The sequence below is a fragment of the Gorilla gorilla genome, chromosome X (assembly GCF_029281585.2).
Source record: "Gorilla gorilla gorilla isolate KB3781 chromosome X, NHGRI_mGorGor1-v2.1_pri, whole genome shotgun sequence".
In the NCBI taxonomy this organism is placed as follows: Eukaryota; Metazoa; Chordata; class Mammalia; order Primates; family Hominidae; genus Gorilla; species Gorilla gorilla.
Genome location: NC_073247.2, coordinates 31,993,406 through 32,006,277, shown reverse-complemented (window position 1 = coordinate 32,006,277; position 12,872 = coordinate 31,993,406). Strand labels below are relative to the sequence as shown.

The window sequence follows — 12,872 nt, the reverse complement described above, 5'->3', positions numbered from 1 at the left end:
TCTTATTATTAGCTATAATGTTTTTCACATACACTGAACTACTATTATCTTCTTCATTATCCAAGGTAGCAGAAGTCAGTGCCTACAAGCAACAGCAAGTCATATAGCTTACTAATTTATATATAATCCCCAACATGTACATTAAAATGTATTTTATACACAACACAAACAGGATTAAAATTTCTCAAGAAGGTCATTAAGGAATCCCAAGTGCTAAAAGCCAGAGGTTCTGCTTTCTTGTGGATGGGGCTTGTAATTGTTTTGATCAGGCTGAAGCAGACAGCAGGTGTTCCTTTGTGAAGGACAACATAAGTGGGCAGGTCCTGGAAAATTGGTTGCCTGGATTAGGTGCACAAGAGGCTTTGGGGTTGGTGCTGAAGAGATGATAGGCTTCTTTTCCCCTCGGTACATAGAGGGAAGAAGTTGTCTCTGACCCCTTTAGAACTTGCCCTGGTCTGCTTTCCAAATAACAGCTGGTGAATTATTTGACTAACATATGAAAAGATAATTTCTACTCTATGGTCCCAAGTAGCCAGTTACAAATAAACATAAAGGTAAGAATTTAAGCCTATCAACCCAGACCTTTTTTTACCTTTTTTCATGGCTATATTTGGAGTTGCAAGAGAGCATCTTTACACCCACAGGCAGGAAGATAGAACATTTCTTAAAATATTTTCAAAGTTATTACCCTACACAAGACAAAGAAACAGATTCATTATCAACATTTACACACACTCCTGTGTATACACACACTCTTACTCACAGGATGTAATGTAGATGATACCTTTTCCCAAAGGAAATTTTAGAGACTAGAAGTATGCCTATATGAATGTCTGATAATATGAGTCATGCTACACCCAAATATCCTCCTGCTCTTTTTAAGAGCACTGAAGAGACTTAATTCAATACACAAGCCATCATACTGCTGCTAATGACACTCAGTCTTTGCCAAATTTTTTGGTGCTGACATATTTATTATAATGTTCTGTTTCTTTGTGTTACTAAAAAGATACTGAAGTATCTAATAAATTAAATATTTTATACCAATGAATACCTCTTTCTTTGGGAAAACAATCTATGTGAAGGAAATAGCATACTGTTATAAACATTTCAGAAATAATGAGTTTTGATATACAGTGCCTTTCAAAGATTCTAAAACTATTAAATAATGAGTACCAATCTACAAAATCCATCTTCACCTAATTTTTTCCCTTGAAATATTAATAAAAAAAGTCTTACAATATTAAAGTCTACTACATTTGGAGATATCTTAATTTTGTTCTTTCACAGTCATTTATTCACTGAACAGAAATAAAGAATTAGTCATGGTTCAGGTACAAAGGAATATAAGCTACTGTGTATGCAGTGGTTAAGGAACTATGCAAATAAGTGATTTTTAACCCTAGCTTAGAGTAACTTAAATAGGTAATTCAGAGTATTCAGAAATGTCCCAAGGCTTACCTATTTTAAATAAAACTTTAGTGTTGATATTTTTATAAACACAATTCGAAGAGAGTCTTGGGAAAAGATAAAAGGAACAAACATTTGAAAAGAAGAAATACGGGAAAGATTTTATTTTCATTAGAGAAAAAAAGCCGACAATTTAATGTCTTTATTCATTGAGCCATTCTTCATTTCACATCCTCCTGAACTTTAAATGGCACTTATCCAGTGAAATAAGAGTACATCAAGGCATTTGGTTTTTTAACGTGGCTTAATTTCAAAGTAAAACTTAGACCATGTTGAGCTGCTAACAATCTGAATTTACATATATCTTTTTTAATACTTAATATCTTCATGTGAATTTCACAGTTATGAATATGCGTGCATATATAATGTGTGTGTATAAATATATAGTATTTAAAAAGAAAGCACTAACAGAGAACATAATTTCTCACAGCTAAAGATGGACAGAGTCCAAGAGAGAGAGGCAACTCAAACACTACAAGAAGCTAGCACTTTTTCTCCCCTGGAATCTTTTTGCCCCACATTCAAGAAGTTCTGAGAGCTAAATCAGAATTTCTTGATTGACTCATAACGAAGTTCATGGGAGAAAGAAAATAGTGATAATAATTTTTCATGTAAGTTTTATGAATCACCCACATAGTTTTACCAAAGGTGGTGACTTTCCATACCCTGTTACTTGCACTATCTCCTGTAACCTATCACTTATATTAACTGTGGACTTTGTATAGTTGGTGTCTTGACTTTTGTGATAAGCTGATTCCAAAGCTGTGGGTATAGTTCAGCATCTTGAACATACAGCTCACTTTTCCTTCTCCCCTTCCAATATGGCATTTGGTAATGCTGTGGTCTTTCAAGGCTTAAGGTTTATTTCGGAGGTTTCATGGTTTTCATTCATATATGCTACAGAAAACTAAAAGCCAATTTTGTTTTTATTTCAGCATCATTCACAATGTCCTTTTACTTCATCAAAACATAAAATTGAATGGGTCTGAAAGCTTTTGCTAAAGAGAGAAAAGGAGGAAGACAATTACATTGTAGTGAAAGGTAAAGCTGTAATGTAAACCTCTGATCATACTGTAGAAACTCAGTCCCCAAAAGAGCAGTAACATATTTTAAAATAACCATAATAATACAGGTTTTTCTTTTTTTGAGACAGGGTCTCACTCTGTTGCCCAGGCTGGAGTGCAGTGGCACGATCATAGATAGCCCTCTGCAACCTTGAATTTCTAGGCTCAAGTGATCTTCCTGCCTCAGCCTCCTGAGTAGTTTGAACTACAAACACATGCTGCGACACTTGGCTAATTTTTAAAAATTTTCTGTAGAGACATGGTCTCGCTATGTTGCCCAGGCTGGTCTTGAACTTCTAGCCTCAAGCAATCCCCCTCCACCCTGGCCTACCAAAGTGCTGGAATTACAGGCATGAGCCACCGCCCTCAGCCACAATACAGGCCTTTAATTTTTTTATGAAGATATTTACATGGGTTATTAAGTTATTAAATTTCATCCATTCCTTCCTATATTTCATTTCTGTTCTTCTTACAAAGATGCTGGAAAAATATGTATTTTGAAATAAAAAGAAAAGACTCCCAGTCACCAAAGCTAAGGAGTAAAATGAAGCATCCTTATCTAAAATGTTGAAGCTCCCATTTATAATAATTTTGCGGAAAATCTATATTTATAAAAAATTCATGCTTAAATTTAATTCAGGAACCTAAATGACAAAATTAAAAAGCAACTCAAACCCTATTATTCAAAAAGTAATATGTTTAAAAATGTACAACTTTGCTATAAATGATTTTTACAATGTCATTTACTAGTAGACATGTAACAAAAATATGCTTATTTGAAAATTTAGCAAATACTGCAATATATGTATATATTTATCAAAACACAAAACTAAAGCACACATATATGTATATATATAGCTAAAAGTATCATTCTAAATCTTTATTAATAGAATTTTTAGTAAAAAAAACTTCTGTAATGGCTGTATTTTCACTGTGGAAGTTACCTTTAGAAATCACTTTATCAAAATTCCAGCTACTCAGACAAAAAAGGGAACTCAATGTCAGCTCCAAATGAGACCATAGTGAATTCTATATACCATTTTTCCAACTTTTAAAAATCCTTTACTGTCCACTATTAGGATAATAAGATGCAGAAGGGACAGTGTGAGAGGAAATGTAAAAGTAATGAGTGGCTATGTTACCTACAATTTGAGCTACCATGCCAATCAGAATATTAATTTAGTGGATGAAACGTATCCTTGAGTCCTAGGGCTAAATAAACTAAAAAGAACTTAAGACTAATGCCATCATCTATTTAATTTCCTATTATATGGTGGTTCTTTAGCGTTTCCCTTTCATGTGATAAGTTTTTATCAGGCAGTTAAATGTTATCTACTGATTGCCTACTCCTACTATGAAAAGGAAGTGGATTGGGCAATTGTGACCGGCAGACTCTTGCTTTTATGAAAGAGATTAAAAAAAAACGGGTGGGGGGGGGACCGAGGATGATGCTGATTTGCAAATGAGCCATACACTTAATAAGTTAATAAGCCAGAGTAGGTAAGAACTTCAGCCAATAGATACATTTTAAACACATAAAATAAACTTATAAGGAAACTAAAAATTCCATGTAAAATAACTAGATCATAGTAACCACATGTTGACACTGAAAGATAAAGTTTAATCATAAAAAATGAAACAGTAACCAGTTTAAAAAAGCAACTACTCTTCCTGGTAAAGCTAGTAAGAACTGCACAAATAAGAAAGAAACAAATCAGGATGCAGAGATCTGCAGAGAAAATAAATTGGTTAACAGGAAGTAACTATTATTGAGATATCATACAATTTATCTCCTTTATATAAGGACTTAAGACAATAAATTTTAGTTTGATAACAGAAACATGAAATATTATATTGGATGATAAAGTGATAAACTGATTTCTCTGTACAAAATAAAAATACAGTTTATATCAATACGTATCACTTCAAAACCAGTTTCCACACATTCTCATCAAATCCATAATGTTCAATGTGAAATAAAAGAAAAACAATCTATGAAGCTCTCATAAACCACTACATAAGGTAGAATCTGAAATAAAATATTATTATGAGTAACTAAAATCATTGATGCATCATTTCCTTAATTTTTGGTATATGTCTCTTCATAATTTTTCCCCCTCCCAAAAGAGAATGATTCACTTGTTCTATTTTAGAATACTGATTTCACAGAATCCTAACATAGTTATTTTAGGCTATTATAAGAATCCATTATTTATTAAGCAATATGTTAAACACCATGCTAACATAATTAATCTCTGTAGTCCAGCAACATGTGTGTTTATAGGAATAACATGTGGGGTACACCAGAAACACTGCCTCTTGTGGTCTCAGTTTTCAGTATCTTAGGTATATGGAATTATATGATAAATACTTTCTCCTCTGAGAAAGCAGAACAGAAGAAAATAGGCAAGAACAAAGAAAACTTAATGAGATGAAGAGTGGAGGACAAATAGTCCAGTGAGAAGAGATGAGAATGATAAAGAAAAGAAAATGGAATTAGAAGAAAACCAAAAAAATAAAGACAACAATTTAGCAAATCAAAAAAGAGAAAGAAAGTACATCTGCTGTTAGACAACATCATGGTATTGATTCCACTCAATGACTCATTCATTTCTGCTGAAGTCCAGGGAAGGAGGTAAATTGAGAGGGAGGGAAAAGGAGAGATGAACATTAAGGGGATACCACACTCTCTATCCATTCTGATTATGTTGGCTTCTCCTTTGAACAATATTCTCCTGTTGTTCTGGGGTTGAAGGAACAAGAGAGTGAGGACAGAGTCCAAAATGAGAGACAACAGTGAGAGTAAGGGAGACACATAAATGAAGTTAGATGAAGTTTTGAGAGAGTCCTTCAATCCGTTCCCTCCTCCCACACTCTCTGCCATCCCTAGTCTTGCTCAACAATGTTTATCATTTTGGAGGTAACAAAAACCACTAGCTTATAGTACTTATCTTCCATCTCTCACTAATCAATGTAGAATATCCTATTTGCTGCAGTCTATCTTCTTCTTGACTACCCCAACCTGGTTATTTTCCATTCCAGTATCCTTTATAGCCTCATCTATTGAAACATTTCTTTCCATAATGTAGTCGCCAGGTTCCAGAATACCTTTCAAAATAACAGTGAATATGTTTTAATATTTATACAAAATAAAAGGAAAAACTTCCAAATGTTGTTAATAGATTCAACCATCATATATGCCACTCTTCTCAAGTGATATTCCTGAGACTGTTTTTAGTATGGATAGAATCTTTAGAACCCTTTGCACACCAAAAACAGTATTAACATGAAATTGAACAGATTATAAATATGCCCCAATAATTTTAATAACTATAAGTAGTCTCATCAGCTAAAAAATGTGTTAAAAGTGCATCATGAGGGCAGAGTTGCTGCATCAAACTATGCCGAGGTTATCTCCCAGAGAGAGGGATGTAGTGGCAGATGAAGTGGAAAAAATCTTGGGAGATTCCAGCAGCCTTTGAGGAGTTGGATCTTCAATGGTGCGGAAGACATGTAATAAGACTCAGTCTGCTTTGCTTGGATGTTCATGATTTTTTCTTCTTCCTATCTGGCAGCCACAGTTTCTCAGCCACAGAAGTATGTTGGTTTGAAAAACTTAAAAGCCACTTATAATAGAGAATATAGCAACATGAAAAAGGACATAAAACTTCCAGTTTCATTTCAATTAAGAAAATACTTGTTAAAAAGGAGCAAACTAGAAACATAGACATCTAATTAGACATCTTGAAGATATACCATACTAGCAATTTAAAAAAATAGTATTTGAATTCATCTGATTTATTCAACTTTCTCAGACTCTTAGGGAAATATTTAAAATAATTTTTGTATTTATCTTAAGTAAAGAAAAATATCAGATTTTATATTTTACATTACTACCTATAGTCATAGGAAATTTTAGAATTACAGAAAAATACTAACTGGGTTAGTATCATCCAAAATTATAAGATTTAACATTGTTCTTTTCATTAATGAGTCTAAATTGGTATGGAACAATACTGGCAATCTCACTATTCTAGTCAATTAATGGATTAGAGAATTAATATTAGTTATGTATTTCAAATTTATTAGGCCATACTTTAATGTAACTATTACATCATAACCAAACCCTATGGTAATGAACACAGGGAGAGAAGGGATAATTGCAGACTATAAATAATTTATACTTGCTTCAATTAAGAGAATTTCCATTTCACCACCTCTGTATATTATCTAATAAGAGATTAAATGCACTGTACAGACCACAATACAGGCAACAGCAAGAAAAAGAGGGCAGAGTAGGCTACATTTAGTGAAATGCATTGGTTTTGCCCAAATATGCCTCTACTTGAACACAAAAAAACCTGGCAACCGATCATATTATTAAAAAAGTCTACTTTCATGAAATTCAACATACTATCTTGTCTCTATCATATTCCAAAATCAATTTGTTGGCTCTAGCAGCAGTATGCCAAGAAGGAGGATTCCAATTGGTCCAACTGTTGTAGCAGGTAAAAGAGAAGAAAGGCGGTTGCAAAGTTGTTATTGAGCTCCTAATGTGTGCCCGGCATTATGACAGGTATTTTTACATATCTTACTTATCTGAGTGAAAGAAGCAGAGTGAGGAAGTGGCAGTAAAGTTAAGTTTCAACCCTATTTCTAATTTCAGTTCAGCTGGCTCGCTATCCCAGCTATGTAAATTCTCACTTCCTTTCTTCTTCTCCTACCTTGGCCCCACTTAATCTTTCATTGAATCCTGAGATTTACTTACATGCTTGTTAGGATTCTTCCTCTTTTGTTGGATAGTTATATAATTTTTGAGTTTTGAGAGGGAGTATAATAAAATTGAAGTAAGAACATGGGTCTTAGAGTCAAAGAACTTTGAGTTTTGGGTGAGCTGAATAATTATTCTGAGTCTCAATTTCTACATATACCTTATTTGCAGGATTATTGCATGGACTAAATGAATTAAAATATGTAAAATACTTAACATGATGCTTGGCACACTGTAAGAACACAATAAGTGTTAGCTATGGTTATTATCATTAGAAAAAGGTAAACAGATGCACAGTTACCATGACTCACTTAAAGCCATAAGTCAATTTCAGAGCAAGAGCTGGAACCAAGTTTTCCCAAAGATCATTCTGTGTAGTTTTCAATATTTTAGAATATTCCTGTGATGTAAAGATGCATTTACACATTCTAGGTGTATTTAAATGTCACCAATCCACATAGATTTTATTAGTTTATTTGTAGACTTTCAAAGGCTTTCATATTCATTTCATAAACACCAGTATCTTTGTTCCACAAACAATATCCTTTAAATAATTTTATTTTTATTAGATACTAATCTCTATCCTCTTAATGACCATCTGGAAATGCATGCTGAAACTATTCAACAGATGTCATATTTGTTAAGGTCACATTGCAGAATTGGAAGCAGCATGAACATTAGAAGAGGGAAAAGCTACTCGTCTACTGAAGCAGCTGCTTTATCCCACTGCCCAAATCCTCATCCTATGGGACAGGAAACTTCAGTCAGAACAACTACTTTGTACAGTTTCTAGCAATCAGAAAAGAAAGCCATCAAAACTGTCATAGTGTGGAAAGGCTTTGTCTACTACCAACACTCTATTATTCAGTGTCAAAGGTACACCCACGCATTTAATTTTGAAAACGTTTACCAACTTTTACTTCACTTAGATAATGAACTTATTGAAGAGACATCATGGCTTTAATTATCAGTGTTTAGGAGCCTTTCCAAAATATCACAAACTTCTCAAATTATTCAAAACCAAAATTGAAATGTCATTTGCCTTATGATTAGAATCACTGAGAAAAATCAGGTTTTTCATAAAATTTCTTCCATCACTAGGACATGCAAAAGCAAATTTAGTTAAATTGTGTCTTAATAGGAAATAATTACTCACTCTGATGAGTTAGTGAGCGAGGAGTAGAATACTAATAAAAACTCTGCCTTTTTTCAAATGAGTTATGATATTAATAATTTTGGATTATTTTAACTTTTTAAGATAACAAATACACTTTATTTTGGCAGAGAGAGTGGAAAAAAGTGAATCAACTGAGACATATAAAATAGTCCAAAATGAAAAGCATATAATGTTCATTTTCTAAACCTAAGTTTAAGAAAAATAACCCTTAAAAATCTACAATAGGCACAGAATCCTGCTATTATAAAAAATGACAGTGGGATTCTGTGCCTACTGTAGATTTTTAAGGGTAGATAACAAAGGGATTTGTGAGGTTCATAGGGCAAGAACATTTTTTAAAATGAAAACTGTTGTCCTCTTTTAGGAAATAAAAAGCTAATTCGGCTATTAAAATTTTTTAAATTTTCAAAGATCTACATTTAAAATACTCCCCCCAAAACCACCAGATACTTTAATGAACAAATCAGTGTTAGATAAATGGATGTATGCTGTTATAAAACATCTACTAGGTAATTCAATAATTTATAAAGTGAAACTTTCAAAAAGTTGTATCAAGAAAAGGTTGAATTTATATATACTGTCACTTTAATTTCTATTCCAAAATTGTTATTCCAGTTCATGGAATATATACTATTATCTAGTACTTGTCCATACAGAAATGTATATCTAACCTCAACCACCACCAATGCTCTTCAGGTTCTTTTAAAAAAATGCTTTACATTCCATCAAATAATTAAGAAGAATAAATATTCAGTTATTTTTTCAAAAGGCTGTTCAATATTTTGTATACAAACAGGAATTTCATTTCATTGGCATTCTTTTAAAGCTTTAGCAAACCAAAATTAGTTCCTCCCACTGACTCTTAAGGTAATTATACATACCACAGTCTGATGATTAACTTGAATCACTTCATCGCCAGCATGGATTTTCTTGCACCGATCTGCAGGTGACTGAATTTAATATAAAAGAAACGATAAAGAACATAAATTTTATCAGTCATTTCCTGTCTCTGGAAACACTACAAAAAGTTCATCTCCATAAATTAGATTTAAAAATTAATTAAAAATTTCAAGGAATTAAAGTAATAAACACGGTTATTAGTATTTAATACACTGTTTTTACCTGCTGAGCCAGTTAAATAAACATAGAAAGAAAAAAATTAATAAAAAATAGTTTGCATTCTATGCATAGCTAATGACAACAAACAGAAATGCAAAATAATATATAGATATTTATTATAAAAGAACACGTTTCTGAGAGCATTATGAAAAAATGATAATTGGTATTAACCTTTGTAAAGTTTATACAAGCAACTCTCCTAGGCTCTAGTGGGTAAGTGCTTCAAAAATGCATTTCAAAAAATTATATCTTTTTGTATTGTGATCCTTTCCATTTGATATAAATAATTCACATTAACTTCAACAAATCCATTTCAAGTACATGAATATGATCAGCATCAAAGATTTGAAGTTTGATAATTAAATTGCTAATTTATTTCATCAGTAACACCAATTCTGAATAATCTAGCAAAGCAAATTAAAAGATGGACAGCAATTAGTTCAAATCATATTACATAACATTCTAAGTGTCTAGTTATAAGAGGATGCTATTTCTCATGTTACATATAGTGTAATACACTGGACAGTAAAACCACATTCAATGAACTAAAATGCCAATATTTCTATAGAATGCAATAATCTAACACTTTTTTCCTTTATTCCCAAAAGGGATTAAAAACAAAAACAAACTTCGTAAGCTAATACTGACAAGTTTTAAGGAGTTTTTAGGAAATTAAAATGAGATTTAAGATAGAAATTTTATATTGCAGGTCTGAGTAATGAATTTAAAATATTATATTTTTCTTGTTAGCTACTTATTGATTATATGCAGTTTAATATGCTTTTGAACACATAGAAAATCCATTTTTATAAAAATGTATTTGTCTAGATAGATGTGTATGTGTTTATCTATCACACACAACCATAAATGCTGTGATACTCTTCGTTATTATCTACTGAAAGCTAAAGAAGAAGAATATGGTAATGTAATCTGCAAAGTACAATGCTACTTTTGAGACCCTGGAGTAGGACATACTTTAAAAGTGATTTCCAGTTTGTTTTTTACTCATTTCCAATCATTTTTAAAACACAGAAGTCTTGAAACAATGTTAACCTCCATTCAACACATTTTTAAAATTCACAATAAAATTATTTGTCATAGGCTATAATTCAAGATAAGACAACATACCAGGGAGTTCTAGTTACTGAAGTAATAACACAATTACATTATTAAGGGGATAGATCAATCTACAATAAAAACCTCTAAGAATAGAGTCATAACAATAATATAATATTTTTATCTCACAGCACCTTTAGGAGGGGGACATATTACCAAGTCAGACAAGTACCACGAAACAATTCTGAAAAGATTGTAAATCATTAATATATTTGTAACTATAGTTGGTTCCTGTGGTATTTGGTTCACAACTGATCCTTTTAAAGGAAAGTATGGAAAAAATATCGAGCAAATGGCTCTAGTCATTATGTAGAAGAAAATGACAGTACATAAAATACAAAGAAACTGAAACATTTTGCACAGGTAAGTAAAGAAGTCATATAAATTATAGATTTTTAGTTTTAAAAGAGATCCTAGAGATAGAATTTTGTCCAAATGCCTCATTTCACATATAAGAAAACTAAGAAATTAGGGCACAGCAAAGCAAAATAACTTACCCACTCTAGTGAGCAGCTTTACTAAGACTCAAGACAGATCTCCTAATTATAAATGACTGAGGTTACCAAAAATACTTAAATATTTTTAAGAAAAAAAAGAATCAAAAGATGAACTATTAATATATGGTTCATATCTGAACTACTCCCAGACTCAATCTCTCTTTTGATCACTTATCTATTTATGAAACATTAGTGAGTAATATGAGCAAGACAGTGCTCCACATTTTTTTGCAGACCTGAGACAATATAGAGATCCATTCCTACCAATTCTTCAAGATACAGTTCAAAATAACCATTTCTGTGATTCTTTCTCTGATTTCACTTGGCAGTATTTACTATTCTTCCCTTTGTCCATCCATGCAAATTACACTAGTGTTTATAAAGATGAACCCCCACATGCTCTCCACGCCTTGATGGCACCAAACTAGTTATTTTAAAATTCTTCCAATACCTAGCACCATGCCTGAAACATAGCAGACATGAAGCAGAGGTCTGTTAAATGAACAAATGAATAAATGAATGAATAAATAAATCAGAATGAACAATCGATGACAAGCATATAGTTTGTAGCATCTTAACTGCATTTAAAATTGTTAAAATCTTCATAATATGCATGTTACTGATATTCTTGATCCCTATGACGCTCATATTTAATACCAAATGTGAAGCTGCTCCTGCACTCCAACTGCAAATATATATGTTTCACCTTTCACAAGAAACCAAGAGAAGCAGGGAAAAATATCAGTAAGTGATTACATAGGGGAATTAGATGAAAAGAATGTTGATTTTTAAAAAGAAAATGCTGGTAAAATGTTCAGATCAATAATAATTTGAGATTGAACTAATTCCACCTCAGTCTTCTTTAAAAGAGCACTGCATAAGCATGCAATTGGCAGAATCTCTAAAATAAAAAAAAATACATTCAAAGCTCAGTACCTGCTTATATAATAATAGAATGGAAATCTGAAATAACCAAATGCAAGAATGATGATGTATTATGCTGTTCAACTCTATCACACTGATCATGTTAATAATATCCAGCATGATCACTTCATGCTTCTCTCTCTATAACACAGATAGTTCTCTATAGCATGGCCTTTTCTTAGCTTATTTAATTTTCATTACAACCTAGTGAGGTATGTAGTGCAGATAATTTGTTTCCAATTATAGTCGAAGAAACTGAAGCAATGAGAGGTTAAATGTCTTGCCCAAAATTACACTGCCATTAAGATGCAGAACTGGTTGTAAGACATAGGCCTGTGGACTTCTGGCCCACTGCTTATGGTGGTTCGCAAATATGCCTCAGATTCACTTGTTAAAATAGAATCTCTTATTAAGAAATAGGCTGGTCTCCAGAATTTCTGATTTAGTAGGTCTGGGGTAGGGCCTAACAGTTTGCATATATAGCAAGTTCCCAAGGGAGGCTAATGCTGGTGTCCAGGAATGTCACTGTGAAAACCACTCAGCTATACCATGCTGCCCTTCCACTGAATTAAGCTGAATTATACTGGAAGTATTCAGAAAACCTGACTTATCTGATATTTATTTCTCGCATGAGTTTAGTTTCTTTAAATAACCAAATCATTTGACAGACGGAAATGAATTCTTTCAGATGTCACAATAACTTGTCATGAATCAGAAAATACAAAGACAAATCT

The 12,872-nt window shown here is 32.4% G+C and overlaps 1 protein-coding gene across 8 annotated transcripts in view; it reads right to left on the bottom strand.

Moving 5' to 3' along the window:
* The window catches only part of CNKSR2 (connector enhancer of kinase suppressor of Ras 2), a 280,333-nt gene that overhangs the window by 143,793 nt on the left and 123,668 nt on the right, over positions 1 to 12,872 (bottom strand). For all 8 annotated transcript variants that reach the window (XM_004063901.4, XM_019019643.4, XM_004063902.4 and 5 more), the window contains exon 8: positions 9,364 to 9,432. In XM_004063901.4, coding sequence (XP_004063949.1) covers positions 9,364 to 9,432 — 69 coding nt within the window. The remainder of the gene's footprint in view (positions 1 to 9,363; positions 9,433 to 12,872) is intronic.